General features: G+C 40.7%; 1 protein-coding gene across 1 annotated transcript in view; it reads left to right on the top strand.

The window, feature by feature from the left end:
• Positions 1–23745, top strand: part of LEKR1 (leucine, glutamate and lysine rich 1) — a 124924-nt gene that overhangs the window by 30752 nt on the left and 70427 nt on the right. The window contains exons 4-5 of the mRNA XM_007067081.4: positions 18311–18430; positions 19105–19280. Of these exons, the coding sequence (XP_007067143.3) occupies positions 18311–18430; positions 19105–19280 (296 nt within the window). The remainder of the gene's footprint in view (positions 1–18310; positions 18431–19104; positions 19281–23745) is intronic.

The following is a 23745-nucleotide window of genomic DNA, read 5'->3' as shown; positions in this document are numbered from 1 at the left end:
AGTCTGCAATGATAATCTCAGGACACAGTAGTCATGGCTCCTCTATTGAGATCTGTTAGATGGCCACATAGTCATCAATACATAAATTCACCAAGTTCTGCATATTGATCATCCAATCTTAGTTGGTGTGGTCCCTTGGTATAACTAAAGGTATGTCTGTACAATGCCATGCCCAAGATAGTCTACCTTAGCAAGTTGAATCTAGTGTGGATAACAGTAACAGTGAAGAAGTGCAGTGTAGGTTTCAGCACAGGTAGTACAAGCCCAGCAAGGACCCTTTAAATATTAAAACTACAATAGCTTTCTTCAAATCCTCTGTAACTTTGCTAGTGTTCCAAGACTTGAAAATGAAAAATAAAAGTAACGATCCATAGAGCTTCCTTGACAGTTCTTTTAAAACTCTTGGACGCAAGTTATTTAGATCTCATGATTTATAATAGCTTCTGTTTTAACATCATTCTAAGTTACTGTTGGAGTGGAAAATATTTCATCATCATCATTCAATATAAATACATCATCTGTTTTTTGCTCAAATACAGAACAGAATTATTTATTGAAAACTTCTGCTTTATTATTGACAGTTCTACCATGTACATCTAGTAATGGATCAATACCACTATTAGCATTATTTTGTTCCTAATATGCTTTAAAAATTCACTGTTTTGTCTTTAACTCTGCTGGTCACAGATTTCTACTAATGTGTGTTTGCTTCCTTATCAATTTTCTACACTTCCTAGCTTCTAATGTATATTAATTGCTATCAACTTCCCCTTTTTTCCATTTGATAGATTTTGTTTTTAAATTTTATATAGCTGCTTTCACTTCCCATCAAAGCCAAGTGTTTTAACCAGTGTAGCCTTCTTTCTTGATTATGGGATTGTGGCTTTTTGTGCATCTTATAAAATGTTCTTAAACAATTAACAACTAGTTTTCAATTTTTTCTGTTTAAATTTATTTGTCCAGGTGATTTAGCTCATAATTGTGTTAAACTTTGTGTGAAATTGGCCTCTTTAAAGCACCCAATATATATATTACTGGTTTGAACTTTATTCTCTTTGGATGTAAAAAATGTAATCAAATCATAATCCCTCGCATCTAAGTAACCACTATTTTTTAGTTTCAGAGATCAGTTCTTTTTTATCTGTCAATATGAACAGGTCTCATATAGAATTCCCCTTATTGGATGCAACACTTCTTGAGTTAGCAAAAAGAAAAGGAGTACTTGTGGCACCTTAGAGACTAACCAATTTATTTGAGCATAAGCTTTCGTGAGCTACAGCTCACTTTTCGGATGCATACTGTGGAAAATACAGAAGATGTTCTTATACATACAAACCATGAAAAAATGGTTGTTTACCACTACAAAAGGTTTTCTCTCCCTCCACCCCACTCTCCTGCTGTAATAGCTTATCTAAAGTGATCACTCTCCTTACAATGTATATGATAATCAAGTTGGGCCATTTCCAGCACAAATCCAGGTCTCCCCCCCCCGCCCCAACCCCACTCTCCTGTTGGTAATAGCTTATCTAAAGTGATCACTCTCCTTACAATGTGTATGATAATCAAGGTGGGCCATTTCCAGCACAAATCCAGGTTTTCTGCCCCCCACCCTTTCCACACACACAAACCCACTCTCCTGTTGGTAATAGCGTATCTAAAGTGATCACTCTCCTTACAATGTGTATGATAATCAAGGTGGGCCATTTCCAGCACAAATCCAGGGTTTAACAAGAACGTCTGAGGAAGGGGGGGGGGGGGTTTGTAGGAAAAAACAAGGGGAAATCGGTTACCTTGCATAATGACTTAGCCACTCCCAGTCTCTATTCAAGCCTAAGTTAATTGTATCCAATTTGCAAATGAATTCCAATTCAACAGTCTCTCGCTGGAGTCTGGTTTTGAAGTTTTTCTGTTGTAAACTAAAACCCCTCCAACGCATTATTAAGGATCTACAACCTATCCTGAAGGATGACCCAACACTCTCACAAATCTTGGGAGACAGGCCAGTCCTTGCCTACAGACAGCCCCCCAACCTGAAGCGAATACTCACCAGCAACCACATACCACACAACAGAACCACTAACCCAGGAACCTATCTTTGCAACAAAGCCCATTGCCAACTGTGCGCACATATCTATTCAGGGGACACCATCACAGGGCCTAATAACATCAGCCACACTATCAGAGGCTCGTTCACCTGCACATCTATCAATGTGATATACGCCATCATGTGCCAGCAATGCCCCTCTGCCATGTACATTGGTCAAACTGGACAGTCTCTACGTAAAAGAATAAATGGACACAAATCAGATGTCAAGAATTATAACATTCATAAACCAGTCGGAGAACATGTCAATCTCTCTGGTCACGCGATTACAAACATGAAAGTTGCGATATTACAACAGAAAAACTTCAAAACCAGACTCCAGCGAGAGACTGTTGAACTGGAATTCATTTGCAAATTGGATACAATTAACTTAGGCTTGAATAGAGACTGGGAGTGGCTAAGTCATTATGCAAGGTAACCTATTTCCCCTTGTTTTTTCCTACACCACCCCCCCACCTCAGACGTTCTTGTTAAACCCTGGATTTGTGCTGGAAATGGCCCACCTTGATTATCATACACATTGTAAGGAGAGTGGTCACTTTAGATAAGCTATTACCAACAGGAGAGTGGGTTTGTGTGTGTGGAAAGGAGGGGGGAGAAAACCTGGATTTGTGCTGGAAATGGCCCACCTTGATTATCATACACATTGTAAGGAGAGTGATCACTTTAGATAAGCTATTACCAACAGGAGAGTGGGTTTGTGTGTGTGGAAAGGAGGGGGGAGAAAACCTGGATTTGTGCTGGAAATGGCCCACCTTGATTATCATACACATTGTAAGGAGAGTGATCACTTTAGATAAGCTATTACCAACAGGAGAGTGGGTTTGTGGGGGGGGTGGGGAGAAAACCTGGATTTGTGCTGGAAATGGCCCAACTTGATTGTCATACACATTGTAGGGAGAGTGATCACTTTAGATAAGCTATTACCAGCAGGAGAGTGGGGTGGGGGGAGAGAAAACCTTTTGTAGTGGTAAACACCCATTTTTTCATGGTTTGTATGTATAAGAACATCTTCTGTAATTTCCACCTTATGCATCCGATGAAGTGAGCTGTAGCTCACGAAAGCTTATGCTCAAATAAATTGGTTAGTCTCTAAGGTGCCACAAGTACTCCTTTTCTTTTTGCGAATACAGACTAACACGGCTGTTACTCTGATTCTTGAGTTAGGAAATTGTCATATATATATATATATATACATATATACACTTAGAAATTCCAAGAATGTTTTAGTACTGGCAGCATGAGAACTCCAGGATGTGTCACTCAAATTGAATGACAGTAGTCCCTACAGGCCCCAGTTATGAATTGGGGCCCCTTTGTGATAGACACTATGCAAACACAGTAATGCAGGTAGGTATAGCCATTTCCCACACCATTCTGCTACTGTACCTCAAAAGTAACTTGTGATACCCCTGTCATGGCTCCCATAAATGGAAAATGCAAGCTGTAATTGCATGGAATTTTGTGGTGTGTACACTAGCAGCTATGTTGAGACCATCAGACTCATTTAATTTGTAATCTGAACTGATTTAAATCCATGTCCCAAGTGGTTAACTGAGTATGTCACATAGACCCTGAGGACTTTTAACGAATTTGATGTACTTTTTTTACTGAACTTTTTAGAATGTACACATCTATACTGCTCATAAAACACATTATGAACTTTAAAAGTGTATGATTTGGTAATGTCTTGTTTTTCTTTTACTGTTTTGCTTTTTAATATGGAGACATTTATTAAAAATATTATACTTCATATGCAGAACAAAATTACTCACTACATGGAAATGAGAGAGGGAAAAAACAAAGAATTTGAACTTTACATGAAGTAATGAGATTTTCATTGCTGATAAAAGTAACAGCGTTATATGCTAGCAAGTTGAATCCTGCTGTGCGGCAACATTTGATTTACATTTGCAAACTTGTGGGAAAGGATGCTAGCTGGAGTAGTTTTCAGAGTAGCAGCTGTGTTAGTCTGTATCCGCAAAAAGAAAAGGCGTACTGGTGGCACCTTAGAGACTAACCAATTTATTTGAGCATAAGCTTTCGTGAGCTATAGCTCACTTCATCGGATGCATCAGGAGTAGGTGACTGAACAAAGATTAAATTAAATTCATCATTTGCGTGTGAATTCCTTTGCTTTATGCCTGAGTATATTTATTTGACTATTTTGTATTTGTTTTTTAAATTTGATTTAATAATTAACAAGTAGAAATCTTTTGAGTGTCTCAGTTACTTTTTTCTGTAAAGTAATGGACATAATAGACATTTGAAAAAAGCTTTGAGGATTTTTAAATGAGAAACTTATGTATTATGCAATGTTTTCTTTTAAATTTCATATTATATGGGCCCAGTCTTGCATCCCTTAGCTAGGCAAAAATCCCATTGAAATCAACTTGAGTTTTGCATGAGAGAGGACTGTAAATTCAGACCTTTTAGCAGGACCAGCCTTACTTATTTTTAAACAGTGTGAGAATCTTCTAAGGGTGTCAGGTTTCAGAGTGTTAGTCTGTATCAGCAAAAAGAACAAGGAGTACTAGTGGCACCTTAGAGACTCACAAATTTATTTGGGCGTAAGCTTTTGTGGGCTAAAACGCATCATAGGATCTAGTCACATCAGCCACACCATCAAGGGCTCGTTCACCTGCACATCTGCCAATGTGATATATGCCATCATGTGCCAGCAATGCCCCTCTGCCATCAACATTGGCCAAACCGGACAGTCTCTACGCAAAAGAATAAATGGACACGAATCAGACGTCAAGAATTATAAATTCAAAAACCAGTCGGAGAACACTTCAGCCTCTCTGGGCACTCAATTACAGACCTTAAAGTGGCAATTCTTCAACAAAAAAACCTTCAAAAACAGACTCCAACGAGAGACTGCAGAACTGGAATTAATTTGCAAACTGGACACCATCAAATTAGGCTTGAATAAAGACTGGGGGTGGATGGGTCATTACACAAACTAAAAGCTATTTCCCCATGATAATTTTTCCCCCTACTGTTACTCACACCTTCTTGTCAACTGTTTGAAATGTCCATCCTGATTATCACTACAAAAGTTTTTTTTTCTCCTGCTGATAATAGCCCACCTTCATTGAGCTGTCTCGTTAGAGTTGGTATGGCAACTCCCATCTTTTCATGTTCCCTGAAATGTTCCTACTGTATTTTCCACTCCATGCATCTGATGAAGTAGGTTTTAGCCCACAAAAGCTTATGCCCAAATAAAGGTGTTAGTCTCTAAGGTGCCACAAGTACTCCTGGTTCTTTTTGCTAAGGGTGTCAGTTTCTTCAGTTCTCATCCTCCATCACTTCCTCAAGATGAGCCTCTCTCTCTCACCTCATCAAACTTTTAAAAAGAGAAACATTTTTTGTTAGTGTCTCATGATCCCACTACTACAGAGGCCAAGGGATAAGGGACATTATGAGTGACTGCGCTGTTCTCATGTCTCTTGTACCCTTCTGCCCTTTTAATATTTTCTGTGCAAATGCAATTTCTTGTAGATACATTTTTTCAATTTTTTTTTGCTAAAGAAGTGTTCTTCATTTATGAATAGCTTCAAGTCAGAGCACAAGCAAGATTTAGATCAGCAGTTCTCAAACTGTGGGTCAACACCCCAAAGTGGCTGGCATTAAACTTGCTGAGGCCTGGGGCTGAAGCCCAAGTCCCACCGTCTGGGGGCTGAAGCCCAAGCGCTTCAGCCCTGGGTGGTGGGGCTCAGGTTACAGGCCATCCACTTGAGGCTGAAGCCCTTGGGCATCTGCTTTGGCCTCCGCCCTGGACAGTTGGGCTTTGGCTCTGGCCCCCTACGCTGCGAGGTGGGACTCGGGCACACTCAGACTTCAGTCCTCCCCTCCTGGGATCATGTAGTAATTTTTCTGTGTCAGAAGGGGGTCGCAATGCAATGAAGTTTGGGAACCCCTGATTTAGATGTAATTGAACTGCTTATTACGCTCTGCATAGCACACCCTCTTGAGTCACATGACTATCTGAGTAAAACAAAAGCACAGTCTTAAATTACTCTGTTTAGTTTTCCTTTTTTAAGAAACTTGTAACAATAGATATTTGTGAAGCTGCTTTTATAGTTAATCTTACATGCTGAGTGTGTTGTAAGAGTGAAAGATTTGTTGCTTGCCATTTGTGTGAATATTTACGATTTACTGAGGATGTAGAATTTTAAAGACCTTCTGACATCTCATGGGAAAAAAAAATAAAATGTTATTCAGTCTGTTTCCCGTCCCCACTCCCCCATGTTTATTAGGACATTAGCAGTAAAAAAGCATTTTTAATTTCTTTATAGTTCATCTATTTTTATTTCTATTGCTTCCTTGAATTGTAATCATTTGTTTGTGACATCATAATTAGTTGGTATGGAGATTATTCTGGGTTATGATTTCTTATTTCATAACCAGCAAGATGCAAAATAAGAATGTGTACATTCTTTGAGATACCATGTAAGAACTGATTGTGCCATCCTTATTCAAGCAAAATAGGTAACTTAAGTGGAACTTTTGTGTGATTGAGGGCATGCAGGATAGAGCCTCGGCTCAAAATTGAACAAGACTGGCCAGTAATTGACAGACTCCCTCTTTCTAGTTCTGATAATACCAGCCCAGTGTACGTGCCACCTTAGCATGACTTCACTGCGGGCTAATATGGAATATCATTTTTCAGAAGCTTGTAAAGGCAACAAAAAGTAATTAAGTCTAAATGAGAGATAATCGCTAAGGATGGTCCTCTGGGCATTCAGCTAAAACTGATATCTTTATTGAAACATAAAGATGGAATCAATAGCCATACAGAACAGATTATAAATTCAAAGGGCATTTGTTGGAGAAGAACATTTAAAGCTAAACAGAAATAGGATTTTTAAGGGAAAGTTACTTGCTAGTGTTAGCAAGACAAGCTGAATATCCAGTAAAACATTCTTGGGAGGTATCTATGCACCTTTCCAGGGCAGTGAGGGGAGATTTCCACAGTTGCAGGCTGTGTTGTAACTGTCTCTGAGTAAATAAACCTTAGTTTCCAGCATAGTTAGTCTAGCTCTTTTCATGAGCAATAAATTTCATTGAAAGATTAATAAAATAAAATATATAAGAGCCCTCCCTATCACTTGGGTACTGAACTACAGTGTGTCAAAGAAGGTAATCTCCTTTTCAATCTGAACTAAATTGATCAGATGCCGATATTACTTTTCTTTTTGAATAGGTTAGTGTTCTCATCCTGCTCTGGTTTCTCCCTATCTTTCCTTTATAAAAATAAGCAAACACTGAATTCTTTCTTGTGCAGAGTGGCTTTCTGCTGAGCTGCATTGGCTGCAACTTGTATATACAGACTCCAACGAGAGACTGTTGAATTGGAATTAATTTGCAAACTGGATACAATTAACTTAGGCTTGAATAAAGACTGGGAGTGGATGTGTCATTACACAAAGTAAAACTATATCCCCGTGTTTATTTCCCCCACCCCACACACACACTGTTCCTAAGACGTTCTTGTCAACTGCTGGAAATGGCCCACCTTGACTATCACTACAATATCCCCCTGCCCCCACTCTCCTGCTGGTAATAGCTCACCTTACGTGATCACTCTTGTTACAGTGAGTATGGTAACACCCATTGTTTCATGTTCTGTGTATATAAATCTCCCCACTGTATTTTCCACTGCTTGCATCCGATGAAGTGAGCTGTAGCTCACAAAAGCGTAAGTTCAAATAAATTTGTTAGTCTCTAATGTGCCACAAGTTCTCCTTTTCTTTTTGCGGATACAGACTAACACAGCTACTACTCTGAAACATATCAGGCTTGGAATCACTTCACAGCCACTTCTCAGCTTAAGTGGTAGAAGATTCCTCTTGCCTTAAAGGTGACTTGCAAAGCTTTTTTGAATTTGTTCACTTCTTCAGCTTATGAGAGTGATGGGCTATGAAGAGCCATTTCTGATTTATATATTTCTGTCAAAGCCCTTGTTTTTCATGATTTTTTAAATTAAAAAATATTGGCTCTGGCCTCTTCTCACAGAAACACAAGAGTGAGGGGCCCATCCCACTGTGACCTCACTGCTATTTGCACTTGCAAAGAGAATTCCCCTTTCTTACACACTCTCTCAGCATATTGCTGCATTCTCTTGGCTACAGGTGTCACATTGCTGCCTCTCACCATAGAGCTGGAGAGAGACAAAACTGAGACTATTTGCAGCTCAGATTATAGTCAGTGATTAACATGTCCTGGGGAATGTTATGTCACACAAAGGGGTGTGTCCAAAAGATACAGTTCAGGCCTGGTCTACACCTGAAACTTATACCTAGCTTCGTCACTTGGGCTGTGAAAAATTCACATTCAGAGCAATGTAGTTAAGCTAACCTAAGTCTTGGTATAGACACCATTGGTTGACAGAAGAATTCTTCCATTGACTTACCTATCACCTCTTGAGGGGGTAGATTTATTACAGCAGAGGGTGGATTTCATTTACTGCAACTTTCTGTCACTGTAGCAATTGTAAAAAGAAAAGGAGTACTTGTGGCATCTTAGAGACGAACAAATTTATTTGAGCATAAGCTTTCGTGAGCTACAGCTCACTTCATCGGATGCATTTAGCAATTGTCTACAGTACAGAGGAGGAGTCAAAATCAGTAAAATTATTCTTTGAGAGTTTACTTTGGAGTGAGGGAAATGTGGTTGGTTTCTTTATTCAATTAATTGCCTTTGTGATTTTTACTTTTTAAGCACCTGGTTTTGAGTGTGTTGCTCTCCTAAGCAACTTACTATGTCTGCTCATTATTTTGGCCTTTGGTGGACCTTACACAAGTTAACAATGCCATGATTTCATTTTGAATAAATATCATTATACTGTCTGTGGCAACATTAAAAGGTTTGGTTTTAACTGTATTATTAGCAGTGTTCAAATTCTGTGCAGTACTGAGTACATAAGGACTAAAGAATGTAATGCAGAGTACTAATATTTATTCTGAGTTGTTCTTAAAAGTGAGACTGAACATCTTGGAAAAAAAATATTTAACAAGTAAGTTGGTTCTGATTTTATAAAAATCAGTCTTTTAGACCTAGCTAGATGCAAAATGAAGCTAAGGATTGTCCCTTGTGATTCCTGGAAGGTTCTGGAGTGCTAAGATCGTGGTTGTTGCCACAGAGGCAGCTATTCCGTCTCGTCCCCAGGATATAGGCATAGGAGCTCATAAAAGGGGAGATATGTTGAACCCTTGTGTTTGACACGGTTCCAGCTTGTTGTCTGGATTTTTTCCTTATTTTCCCCTCTCTACTTTGGTGGTATTTACCTCATTTGTCATTTCTTCCCTTTATCTCTGCCACTTTTGCCCACTCTAATCTCAGATTTTATTCAGGATATTTAGGGAGCACTTCAAGGCTTTACTTTGGGTTTTTCTTATTCTGTTTCAGCTGTGTCTTCATTGCCAAAAAGGGTATTGTTTTTTACAGCAAGATAACTAACTTCTGTTAATTATCTCACAGTAAAATCCTAGCAGCAACAAGGCACAAGCGGCGATGTTTATCACAATGTAGCTAGACAAGGTCAATGCTATATCTCCCACCTGCATATGAGCTCTCTTAAGCCTGGTCTACACGGTACAGTTTTGTCGACAAAGTCAGGTTTGTTTGTCACAACGGTGGAGGAGTATGCACACTAATGCTCCTGTCACTGATTTAACTTTCCTGATAAGCCGACATAAAACCACCTCAACGAGCGGCATAAAGCTTTTTGCGACAAAGTTAGAGCAACGCAGTATCAGTGTAGACACTACACTTGCTTATGTCTCCCTAAGTGGCCTCCAGGAGGTGTCTCACAATGCCCATCATGACTGCTCTAGTAAGCAGTTTCTGCTCCACTGCACTGCAGCCAGGTACACAGGCATGTGCCCCTGTCCTTTTACATTTTTGAAATTTCACTTCCTGTTTGCTCAGCATGGACAGCTCACATTTCATCTTCCCAGCTGACCATGCTGGCTTTCTGCAGTAAATGGGCTCCAGCATGGAGTACGCTGAGTTGCTGAATATGTTGGGTTTATGGGGAGAGGAGGATGTGCAGTCGCAGCTCCGATCCAGCTGTAGAAACTTTGACACCTACAAGCAGATTTCTCAACCGTGCCACGAGCAGGGGCACAAAAGCGACACGCAGCAGTGCCATACTAAGATCAAGGAGTTGAGGCAAGAGATGCCAACCATTGCTCTGGTGTGGCACCAAAAACATGCTGCTTCTACAAGGAGCTGCATGCTATCCTCAGCAGAGATCCCACCTCCACCGCCAAGAGCCCCATGAGTACTTCCGGGGGACCGGAGGCAGTGGAGGATGAAGTGGTGGATGAGAAGCTTGAGTTGGAGGAGGATGTGGGACAGGCAGCAGGCTCATCGGGTGGCATGGTGAGCCAGGACCTCTTTTGGACTCTGGAGGAGTCTAGCTAGTCCCAGCAGTCCGGCTCTGGCATATCTGAAGCAGAAAAGGGGAGTTCTGGTAACAACTCATTTTTCTTTGATAGTGTGCAATTACGTGAGGTAGAGGTGCCTTTATTTTGTTACTTGGTGCACGTGGGAGAAGGGATGGAAATTAACAATACCAGGTGCTGTTTACATCTGCTTTGTATTCCCCTGTGCAGCTATTCAGTGGGGGCCCTGTGGAAAAGTTTGTTAATGCACACCGAGATGTCCCGGGAATCCTACATAGAGATCTCTAGGAAACTTTCCTGCATATACTCTACAATCCTTAGATGAAGGTTCCTTGGCGGAGCTGCTTTATTTCTTCCCCCAATGTAGGCAATTTTGTCGCTCCAATCAGCCATTACTTCTGGAGAAACCAAAATAGCACACAGGCAGGCAGCATACAGACCAGGTCTGAAACTTCACGCGTGCAGGAGACGCAGCCTTGCATCTTCGGTTACCCTCAGTAGTGTGATTTCAGCTTCGATTGCCCCTGCCTGTGGAAAACGGTGCCAGTATTCAGAATAATGTTCCAAGGCACTTGTATTGATCCCACCCAGACTTTTTGTCCCATCTTGCATCCCTCCTCCTCCCCCTCCTCTGGGCCAAACTCACCATGTTTAGAGCTCTAGCCGAGCTATTTGCTTGCCAAGGGAAAGTGAGAAAGAAGTGTATGTAACTTCTATGATTCAAGACTGTGAGTGCACACACAATACTGACTCTGTGTATTGTTTCTTTTGCTTCTGTAGATATACACCTTGAGGGCCAGCTCCTACACACTAGTGGAACCCCTCAGTCTGATAAGGAGGCAAATGAGGAGGAGTAAGGAGGGCATGTTTCAGGAATTGCTGCAATCATCAGATCAGGCCAGTAGCAAGAACAGGGCATGAAGAGAGACAATAAATGAGAACGTACACATGGATAGCCAGGAGAGAAGACTGGGTCAGGAGAGGATAATAAAGCTCATGGAGGACCAATCAGAGATGCTAAGGTCCATGATTGTGCTGCAGGTAGAACACATTCATGCTTGACTCCCCCTGCAGTCCATACAGAACTGCCATCCTTGCCCTCCCCAAACTCCCTCCACACTTTCCTTCCATGTTCCCGGCCCATTGTAGTACCTCTTGCACTCCACCCCAGGGACACTTTCCATAATGACAGCTGGACTTGCATGCAGTGGTGAGATCCTCACTTCAGAGAGAGCTGCTCACTGTCACGTCCCTTGTAAGAAATGTTAATCTGTGTATTGCTGTTTAATAAAAATTGAGTTTTACAAAGACAGTGATTCTTTATTTGTAACCTACACAGGGTGATTACCACTGTTTGAATTTCTGTTGCAATCACCATATTTGCAGACTACAGTTAATGCTCAGGCAGGAATCATTACAGGGGTCATTCAAGGTGGTGAGTAAACAATGCCAAGCTCAATTCTTTACAAAAAGACACATTACTGAGGCTCATTGTCAAAATGCTGCTTCAAAGCCTCCCTAATTCAAATAGCTCCCCACTGAGCCCCTTTAATAGCCTTGGTGTCTGGCTGCTCAAAATCAGCCACTAGGTTGATCCACCTCAGTGCTCTACCCCTGGGGAAACTTTCCCTCCTTGGCTTCGCAAATGGTATGCAGAGCACAGCAGGCTGCTCTGACTATGGGACTATTTTCCTCACTGAGGTCTAATCTGCCAAAAAGGCAGTGCCAGCAACCCTTTAATCTGCCAAACGCTCATTCTATGGTCATTCTGTACCTGCTGAGCCTGTTCTTGAAGTGCCCCTTGCTGCTGTCAAGGTTTCCGGTGTATGGCTTCATCAGCCATGGGAGTAAAGGATAGGCTGGGTCTCCCAGGATCACTGTGGGCATTTCCACGTCCCCCTAAACTTCTGGTCTGGAAAGAAAGTCCCTGCATGCAGCTTTCTATACAGTCCAGAGTTCCTGAAGATGCATGTGTCATGCACCTTCCCTGACCAGCCTGTGTTGATGTCCGTGAAATGACCCCAGTGATCCACCAGCACCTGCAATACCATAGAGAAGTAGCCCTTTCCATTGATGTACGCCGTCACAAGGTGATCTGGGGCTAAAATTGGGTTACGTGTGCCAATCTATCGTCCCATTGTAGTTAGGGAATCCCATTGCTACAAAGTCATCTACTATTTCCCATGCATTTCCCAGAGTCACAGTTCTTAGTAGCAGGAGGAGATTAATGGTCCTGCACACTCGCGTCACCGCAACCCCGCTGGTGGACTTCTTTCCAGACCAGAAGATTAGGGGGATGTGGAATAGGGGATGTGGAAAAAAGCACCGACTGGCGGGATTGGATTGTGATGTAAGTATGGGATGACAAGCAGTGGCTGCACAACTTTCGTATGCGCAAAGCCACCTTCCTTGAACTGTGTGTGGAGTTCGCCCCCACCCTGTGGCTCAAGGACACCAAAATGAGAGCTGCCCTACTGGTGGAAAAGCAAGTAGTGATCACTGTGTGAAAGCTGGCAACTCCAGACTGCTGCCAGTTTGTGCTTTTTTCCTGAGACCAATAATGATGGTCCACTGTGTGCAGCGCTCTCTGAATGCCAACATCAGTCTTGAATTGTTTCTTTCCTTCTGGCTCCCCTCACCAGGTACAGCAACTGCAGACTTGCTGGAGTGACTGCATTTAGGGTTTGTCTGCACTGTAGAGTTAATCCAAGTTTCATTCCCACACAAAACCCCTTGAGTGTGGTGGTGCTTTTAATTTGAGCTGGCTGGACCATCGGGAGATATAGGCTACAACTCATGTTAGCACCACTTGTTAACTGCTAATCCAATCACTGTGCAGTTCAGGTATAGTTTTGCAGTGTGGCCACTCTTAGGGCTTTTCTACACTGGCAATTTACAGCGCTGCAACTTTCTTGATCAGGACTGTGAAAAACACCCCCCTGAGCGCAGCAAGTTTCAGCGCTGTAAAGCGCCAGTGTAGACAGTGCACCAGCACTGGGATCTACGCCCCTCGTTGAGGTGTTTTTTTAGAGCCCTGGGAGAGCTCTCTCCCAGCGCTGCGCCGCGACCACACAAGTCATGTTAAAGAGCTGCCGGGGCAGCGCTTTAGCATTGTCAGTGTAGACTAGCCCTTACTCAAGCTATGTTAGATTGAGAGGAGTTAACTTGAGTGTAGAATACTCAAGTTAACTGCAGTGAAGACAGAGCCCTAGGGCTTATCTTCACTGCAATAGTTAGGAGGAAGTGAAGAGGCAGTGGAGTAAGAAGGAAAGGAAACAAGAAAGTGTGTGTGTGTGTTTGTCCCAGGAGTCTTGATAATTATATTCTAAGTTTCCTTCCTGCCCCTGGTTTGTCATCTCTTGCTTTGCAGTCTCTGTCTTAAAATCCTCAAGGTGGGGACTAGTACCATAGTTTCATTATTTGGTTCTAAAGTGCCACTGTGATAGAGCACACTCAGATCCTGAGAGAAGGAAGTGCTTTATATAGCTTAGAAATGACTTTACCAGCTGGTTAAGGAAACGTATTGATGCAATATACTCTAATGGTGTCTCATTATGATCTTTCAACTCCATCTCAAGTTCAGTAGTTCTCTGGTCCAGAAATCAGTTGGCTTCATTTGCTGAAGGAAAAAAAAAACATAAATGCATATTAATCATGGCTGATCTTTAGTTAAGGTGGAAACATTAAAACACAGTTCCAATTCAGAACTTCCAGACTTTCTAACATCTCCTTAAATCTTCTTTAGCAGTACTTGATTGCAGTGTTGGCTCTAATTTTTCCCACACATGTACGGAATAAATTTTATGTGCTCCAATATGGAGGTGATGTGTCATAGGGAGGGGGCTCAGGGCTGAGACAGAGGGTTGGAGTACAGGAGGGGGTGAGGCTCTGGCTGGCAGTGTGGGCTCTGGGATGGGGCCAGTGATGAGGGGGCTGGGGCTGGGGGTTAGGGTGCAGAGGGGCTGAGGTCTCCAGCTGGGGGTGCAGGCTGGGGTGAGGGGTTTAGGGTGCAGGCTGCCCTGGGGCTATGGTTGAGAGAGAGAACTCACCCCCCAACTCTCCCCACAGCAGCATCTGGTCTGGCAGGAGAGATGCCTCTCCCTGCTGCTGTGGCTGCTCTGGGGCTGGGGCCACAGGATAAGCGCCTCTCCCCTGGCCGTGGCAGGTCCGGGGCTGGGCTGGGTTGGGGCACCTCTTCCCTATCCTCTGCAGATCCGGCAGGGCTTGGCCGGGGCCAGGGGAGGATCTCCTCTCCCCCCGTCCGCAGCAGGTCAAGGGGGGCTGGGCTGGGGCCAGGGCACCTCTCCCCTCATCCGCGGCAGGGCAGGGGGCTGGGGCACCTCTCCCTTCATCCAGGGCAGGGGGCTGGGCTGGGGCCAGGGGAGGGGTGTCTCTCCTCGGGCTGCGGCAGGTCTGTCTGCAGTCCGGGCTGCAACGGGCTCCGCATCCCTCACAGGTGGCCCGGAGGAATGGCAGCAGAGGTGGGCTCCTTTCCAACTCCTGGCAGGCAGTCGGCGGCGGTGATGGAGGAAGGGGCGGCGAGAGGAGCCCTCACCCGGCCAACTGAGAGAAGCAGTGGGGTGGGAGCATAGAGAAGCCCTGGGCCGGTGAGCCCATAGGAGCACGGGGGAGGGTCCGGAGAGGAGCCAGCGCTGCGGCCGTTGGGCCGCAGCGTAAGTGAAGTGGAGCGCTGGGCGGGCCATGGGGCCCCTGCTGAGCATGGGCCTGGTGCCATTATAAACCCGGTACTGGCCGGGCCGGGCTGGGGGAGGGGCGCCGCAGCAGGTCCAGGGCTGGGGGAGAAGCATCTCTCCCCGTTGCAGCCCTGAGCGCCTGTGCGGCGCTTAATGGGCTGCTGCGTGGCCACGCAGTTTAGAGGGAATTTAGTTGGAGGGAATAATCTGAAATTTAATCCTTTTGATATCAATACCATTGGTCATCCTCAGTGCCCTCAGAACACACTTATAGAGAAAGAGAGAACATCTGACAAAAACAGTTCTCATAAAATTTTGCTCGTTTTTTAAAGGGGCACTGTTAAGCAACACAGGCTCAAACTCTAGGTTTGGTTTAAAAAATAAATGGGGGTGGAAAGGAATTGTTTTACAAAAAATTATGATTAACAGAAATCAATCAAAACAATCAGAGTGGGGTTGCTTAGGTTTTTTCCAGGCTAGTAGGAAACGTTCCCCTGCAGTGCTTGGGTTTCAAACACAACAACATTGTGCTCAGGCATGAGAACCAAAAAGTGCAATTGACTACATAATAATGTGAAATTGACCAATTTGATTTCATTTTCCCTAGCTGAGTGAAATTCAGAAAGTAGGTAAACAGAACAAATGGAGATAAGTACATTGGATTTTATAAATTTTTGGAGTTTCATTTTTGTCATGTTGATAGTAGAGTTACAGATTTTTTAATTTTTTAATTTTAACAGTCTCTATCTAGTAGACTTCTGACAGCTATGCAGTTAAACTTTGTACCAAGCTTTAAATCATGTTGTATCTGTTGTAGACTGGATAATAAAGACATGATTTTGGGTTTGATATCCTTAGTTTTTAATTCAGAATTGCTGTAGCTTTTCAGTAATATTATTTTGGTCAAAAACGTATTCGCTGTGACAAAGAAAACCTGTACAAATGAGTTGAATGTGAAATTTCCTTTCAGAGTCTAACTATTCTTTCGGACCTCTATAGCTAAAGAACCATAGTAATCAAAAATGAGACACAACACATTTTAGGGTTGCCAGCCCTCCAGGATTGTTTTGGAGTCTCCAGAAATCGAAGATTAGTCTTTAATTAAAGATTATGTCATATGATGAAACCTTCAAGAACACATCCAACCAAAATTGGCAAACCTAATTTTCATACTATTTTTACAAAATATTATTAATATAGAATATTGTTAATTACAAAAGTATTATTCTTATTTGTCATAGCATAATTTAGATCCAAATGCCGCCTTTTGTTTGTAGGGATAGGACAGGATGCGGAAAGGGCAGGAAGAGGGTGAGACTTGAAGCCAAACTTGCTGAAGATGTAGTCTAGAGCTCCATTCTAGAGACAGTTGTTCTCTTTGGTGAACCTCCTGTCTGGTGTGAGGAAAATCTTAATTCTAATATACTTTTTCATGTACAAACATGTTTTAGACTGTATTACCCATATAACTATATAAAGAGTATATCTTCAACTAGCTGAGGTCAGAGCTGATGTTTGGCATTTGAGTGTGATAGTGAGAAATTGGAAGTGTATATTGTAAGTAGTGCTATTGCGGAACTGAAAGTGAATTTGCAGTGGAACTATGGACTTGAGTGTGATATTTGGCTAAAGATATGTGAGCTAATACTGCTGTGGATCTTAATGTTGGCGTAACTAGTTATTTTCTCTTATTTTTAGTGATTATCTTGCTGGGAAATGCACTTGAAAAATCTTAATTCTAAATTGAGGATTATTTTACTGGGAATATAGTACTAAGGAAGAAATCTTTACACTGTAGACTTGTGTGAAAGACCTCCTGTCCATTTTCAGGCCATCTTCTTCCTCAGGGCTCAGATTTCCTGGGTTTATTAAACAGAACAGAATATTTCTAAGTAGTCCAATTTTCCATTTAGGTTCCAAATTTTTACTATTTATTTATTTATTTATTTATTTGACTGATGATTATGCTGTCACTGCCTTGTAAGATGGACAGATGACATAAATGCTACAAGATATTGGGAGCTTAAAAATAATTTATTTGTAGACAAACATGTTTCTTTACATCAGCTACATTGCTTTTGATTATTAAAAGTACAAGAATTTTAAAAATCCAATTTACTTGTTACTATGGAAGCTATTTATTTAAATAAAAAACAATATATTCCACTTAGGCTTCTTTGTGCTACAGTGTTTGGTTTTGAACACATCAGGGGCATGGTTGATTGTTTAAAAATAAAATTGGTTATATTGATACTGGACTTTCATTTTTAAAAGATAGAAGCATTTGTATAGGTAGTGGTTCTCAAACTTTAGCAAGCCGAGGACCCCCATTTTGATTTAAACATTTTTGGGGATCCCCAAATTCCCCACTCAGCTCCAGGTCCCGCACCCACTCCACCCCTTCCCCAAAGCCCCACCCCACCCCACCCCTGCTCCACCCTTGCCGCTCCTCTTCCCCACCTCTTTCTGCCCCCATCCCCAAGGACGCCCTATCCCTGCTCCTCCTCCTCCCTCCCAGCGCCTCCTGCACGCTGCTGAACAGCTGTTCCCTGGCGTGCAGGAGGCACTGGGATGGAGGTGGAGGAGTTGAGCGAGGTGGAGAAGTTGATCAGTGGGACTCATGGATCCCCTGGAGTACCCTCGCAGACCCCCAGGGGTCCGCAGACCCCAGTTTGAGAAACGCTAGTATAAGTCTTAGGTTTTGTGAAAGATTGTTCCTACAAAATATGAATTTGGGGCTAAATTTGAACTGACTACATCTCTTGCCCACAATGGGCAGGACATATAATTCATCTCCCTAATCATAACAGTAACACAGAAATAATCCATAGTCAACTCAAAGGTGTCTTGCCCCATGCCTTCAAAGTCAGTAGACTTAAGTTCTGGTGAACAGTAAGAGGAAGTACGTTCAGCAACTGGAGATGTTCCACTTAAGCATACCATGTCTAGTCCTAAAGAGTGTAATTTCTAGCATTGAAAATTTGACATTTTTTTATAGTGAGAAGTTTTTTCCTCAAAACTAGTGCAAGAAGTAGAATCTGTGGATTTTTAGTTGTGCAAATAGTAACACTATATAACTCTTTTATTTATATATGTAGAATAAATCACTTAACTGTGCAGTTGAAAGATAAACAAAATGAACTACAAAATCTGAATGAGGCCTTGAGATGCTTCCAAGAAGAGAAGGAAGTTGCACATAAAAAGTTGCAGCTGTTCAGGTAAGAATTCCTAAAAGGCAATGTGTTAGATCTTTCTTCTGTGAAAAAATGTATAGTACAATCAGTTAACAGGACTTGTCAACAGAATTATAGAATGACAAGGAAAATAGGGCAAATGTAAAAAGTTTGGAAACATTTCAATGTTTGTTTTTCAGAACATAGTAAAATAATATTGTGTTAACAAATACAATTTGGTCATTTTCCAATTGTATTGTTGACAATTTTGTCATTAATCTCAATAGAATAAATGATAAACAGAGTTAAAGTTCTTGTGATACAGTAGCACGTGGAATGCAGCTGCAGTACTGTATTTCTTATAGCTGGTTGCAAAGAAAGACTTTTAGTTGGTACACAAATATATATAATCTGAAAACTTTTCCTTTATATTCTAAAGCCATGAAAAAGAATCACAGAACATCCATTTGTCCAATCAAAAATTGTCTTCAATTTTACATAAATGAGGGAGGGAGAAATATTTTGATGTGTTGTGAAGACTGTGTTAAATGTTTAAACATATTCAATATATCGAATAATTGTAACATAAAATACGATGGAAGGGAAAGTTATTAGCAGTTTTTCTTGGTAAAGCCACAATTTGAAAAATCTTCCCAGACATTTTTATTTGCTTTTTAAAGAAATGATTGATCTTGTAAATATTTTTCTGTTTTTTGCAGAAAAAGATTGGAGAACCATCGGTTAACTCTAAACAAGACTCTTTCATTACTTCCCTTCATTAGAAGAGAGCTAGTCAGTATTAAAGAAGTTGTATCTAATAAGCTAGACAATTGGACTGTACTGAAAGAAGAGATTTTTCTACAAATAAAAACTATAAGCAAAGCCGCATCAACAGGTAAATCATCAACTTGCAATAATATGTGAGTAGTATACATCTTGATAGTACTCATCAGCATGTATTCTTTGACAGGTTTCCATGCCCTTTTATGGTTTATGTCCTGCACTCTGTTTTTGGTCATGTACGCATTTGGCACCGTCCGCCATTTTGAATTTTTTTTTATTATTCTTTTATTTTTGGATGGGAAATGTTGTGTGCTTGTGTTTTGACATGCTTGGCTGGGTTTTGTGAGAGAATTTTAAAGAAATTTAAAAAAAATAAAGATTGGTGAGGTTTATGAAGGAGAGAGGGTATTTTTGCGAGCAGTGGTTTTAAAATTGGGAACCTAGACACTACGGCCATGTCCTTTTACAAGACACCTGGAGACACCAAGAAGCCCAAATTGTTTTTGGCTGCCCCTGATTGTGTTCAGAAGAGATGACCCGTTTACACTTATTTTGCTAAAGAGACAGCGCCGACGTCGAACCCCATGTTTCAGCCTGAAATTGAACCGAAGAAACAGGAAGACTTTATGGGGTCATCGCCAGTTGTAAAAGAGGAAAAGAATAGCATGCAAAAAAAAATTTAAAACCACAGCTCACAAAAATACACGGTTTTATACACATGGTCAGATGCTCATTGGCTAGAGTTTTATTCAAATAATCCACTCCGCAATAGCCCGTTTCTGGAAGGAGGTGGTGGCTCTTGTTTTAAAATCTTGGTATGATAGGATTGGTTCGAAAGAATGCATTCTATGACATAGCTGTAGAACAGCTTCTGATTGCTTCAGCATAGTTCCCTCCCAAAGCTCTCCGCCCAGAACAGCTATCATTTCACTACCGGCAGTCCTTGGGGTAGGATGCTTCACTCTGTATGTGTTCAGTGACGCAGACTCTCTTGTTGCTTTATTCTTTCTTTTTTCTCCAAAGTCCTTTCTTCTTTTCTCCGTGCTTATTTTTTCCGCTCTTTCTATTTTTGATAACCTTTTTACTCTCCTTCAAACTGTTTTCTTTAAAACCCTCTCTCCTTAATAAACCTAAATCTTTCTTTTCTTTAATAACTAACCTCTACCCTTTAAAAACCTCTCTCCTTACTAAACCTAACCAAACAATCTTTATTTTTTTAACTCCTTTTCTTTAAGTTCTCTCACAAAACCCAGCCAAGCATGTCAAAACACAGGCACACAACATTTCCCATCCAAAAATAAGAAAATAATTTTAAAAAATTTCAAAATGGCGGATGGCGTCAAATGTGTGCATGACCAAAAACAGAAATGGAAGGCAGGACATAAACCCTAAAGGGGCATGGAAACCTGTAAAAGAATACATGGTGATGAGTACTTTTGAGCTGTATAGTACTTTTTCGGTAAGATATTTCAATTTTTGGATTATGAGTATAAAACTGTAAACTAAAATTGCAGAAGATAGGCAACTGGGATGGCCCATGGGATATGTGATGTGATAGACTTTCAGTTGTGGATCTTAATGTGGCCCAGGCAGAAGTGCCTGAAATATATGTTGGCTCTTTGTGGCCTATGTGAAAGGAGTTGAACTAAGTCCGGTTACTAATGGGACAGATGTCTGCATCATCACCATTGCCACACTCCCCACTATTGCAGCTGGCACTCTTGTCCATAATTTAGCAAGGCCAAAGTTGAATGGAAGCTGAATTTAACCACAAAACCCTAAAGGTAATAAATCAAGAATTTTGAGTGTTACAAGCAAAATTTGACCTGATTTTTACAGAACAGGGTAGTGGCATATGTGCAGAAAACTGGGAGCAGTTTGCATTACTTGTACTTTCTGTAAGGTCCTCAAACAAGCCCTAAATTCACCTATATGTTTTAAATAAAAATAGAATTATAGAACTCAAAACCTGCTATATAAATATAAAGTGTGTAAACAGCGTAGTAAGTCTGATAATAGCAAGTATAAGAAGTATTTAGTAGTTTGTCTTGAAAATGTCAAATATGTATAGGAAATTATATTTAAAACGTACTGTCCTCACTTCATATAGCATTTTCAATTAATCTAAAGCTTGAGTAGGGAATAAACAAATATGTTGTAACATACATTTTTGTAATTCACAAAAAGCAACTTATACCTCTTGGATCTGACATGCTACATTTTTCTAGCTGTATTTACCAAAATTTGTAGAACAAATTATGGTCTTCAAAGCATGGACTTCAATGTAATTAATAAAGTAGCTGTCCTGCTAAATGTACAGATATTGCTGAATGTGGCTTTCTGGGCCTACCTTTTTGAGTAGTTGGTAAAGAAATGTTTGTAATCTTTCGCCACAGGGCAGAAGTACAAAATTAGGCACACTTTTAACCTATCCTTGAAGACACACACACACGTGCGATGAAATTATTTTTGATTTTTGGAGTGTGAATTGTTATCTGAGTAACTAGATACCGCAGAGTCAAGATTTTAAAAAATAACTAAAATACATCTCATTGTGAACATGTGCATGTACTGTCATTTGAGCTGTGCTTTGCTGTTCAGATATTTTGTAATTCATAACATATTTTGAATTCGTTCTGATTTCAATCTTTCAGCTCTCACTTTGAAAAATTAAGTTACATAATTCAACTGGCAACTGAGATAAATGACACTTAACAAAGGAAACTACTTTTGATGCCAGTGCTTTTTAAACACGAAACTTTATTTACCAATTCCAAAAATAAAATACAAATGAACAATTAAGATAGAGTAGTAATGCTGGCATCAAAGTAAACTCCAAACCAAATACATTTACGGGTATAGCTCTCTTATTTTGTTGAGTGGTAGGACCTTAGTAACCACAGTAGAATAAGTAAGAATGATACTAGGGAAAACATCTACTCATAAGGCAAGATACCCCTGGTTTTTTAATATCCTGCAGAATTCTACTTATTTGAGTAGCTACAGGCATCTTCCTAATCCTTCATTCAACCAAATAGAAGTTAGATTGGTCAAAATGAAAATATGGGATATTTTCTTGTACCTTGTTTTCCTCTCATAATGTGTCTAATCATAAAATAGTCTTAAAGCCATTATAGAATACTACTTAAAAGAAAACTATTTTGTTCTGACAGTTCGCACATGGGCAGTGAAAATTTTCTGTGATAATTTTTGATGCGTGTTGATTTTTCTGAACCTGCTGTGGTCATCCATAGAATGGAAAAATTACATCATTTGTGCCACTCCAGTAGTGGAATTCTTGTCAGAAGCCATTTAAAATCCTAAATGTTATTAACAATTAGTGAAGAATGTAACTGTTTAACATTTAAATATTTTGTTTTAATATTAAACAATCAGGTTCTGCTTCTGATGATTAAAAGCATTCTTTCCTGTCACAGACAATATTACTTTGCAGCAAGATAGTAGCTACCAGCAGGAAGCTTAAGATTTTAATTAAAATCTTCATTTTCAAATACATTTAGCTGTTTATTATAAGGAATGCTTCTTGCAATTTCCAAACAGTGCACAAAGCAAGATGGGGGCAATCTGGCTTCATTTTCAATTATGAAGCCCATTATATCATCACTTCACACAGCATGTAAAATACTTGGCATTTAAGAAAAGGCTTCTCAAGGTGGAACAGAGAGTTGCTAAAAGATATTCTAATAGCACATTTAATTGTGAAATGTTTGGCTATTCTTTGCTGAAAATTATAGGATCAACTATTCAATCATTAAGGGCAGATTGAAGCACAGGCAATATGTGTGCTTTAGCCTAAGATCCTAATATTTGAAGATATTTTAATTTGCCATATCTCTCTGTCTTCCTATGGTGTCATACTCATTCAAGATGGTTAGTTTTAGAGAATCTGAGACTCATAGAAGTGCAGGACTGGAAAGGACCTTGAAGTCATCTCATCTATCGCTCCTCAGTTAGTCAATTATTTTTTGTCACGGTCCAAGTTTCTTTGTCAAGATGTACTCAAGGTCCAGACTCCAGAGAAACATTTTTCACACCGTAATAACAATAATGATAATAATAAGTACATAAAAAGATTTTGCAGTCTGTTCAAAAGCATCTGGTGGTCCAGATTTGGCCTATGGTCCGCCTATTGTCTACTCCTGTATCATGCCCCCCCACTACAATTGTGAGATCCTACTCTTATTTATATTACATACAAATATAATAAATATTAAAAGAATGTTAGGGTTGCAAAGTCAAACACTCAAAAGTTAAGAAATGCCAGATTAAGGTTGTCCATTACTTCAGTTGCAATTGAATCAGACACTAAGTGTCTCAAGTTGGACAACCAGAAAATGAGGACCATGCAGTTAGCGGCTACCTGTGAAAAAATTGGTTTCAATGACTTAACTAGCATCACATAGGAACTCTGTAGCAGAGGGAGGAATAGAATCCAATTCTCCAGGATAGCATTCAACTGCCTTAACCACAAGACCATCGTTTTTCTTCCAACACTTCTCTGCCTCAATCACTATACACCTTCCAGCTTCTGCAACAAATGAGGCAGAGGATCTACA

Source organism: Chelonia mydas, chromosome 9 (assembly GCF_015237465.2).
Source record: "Chelonia mydas isolate rCheMyd1 chromosome 9, rCheMyd1.pri.v2, whole genome shotgun sequence".
NCBI lineage: Eukaryota > Metazoa > Chordata > Testudines > Cheloniidae > Chelonia > Chelonia mydas.
Note: the sequence above shows the minus strand (reverse complement) of the source record. Positions and strands in the feature narration are given on the sequence as shown.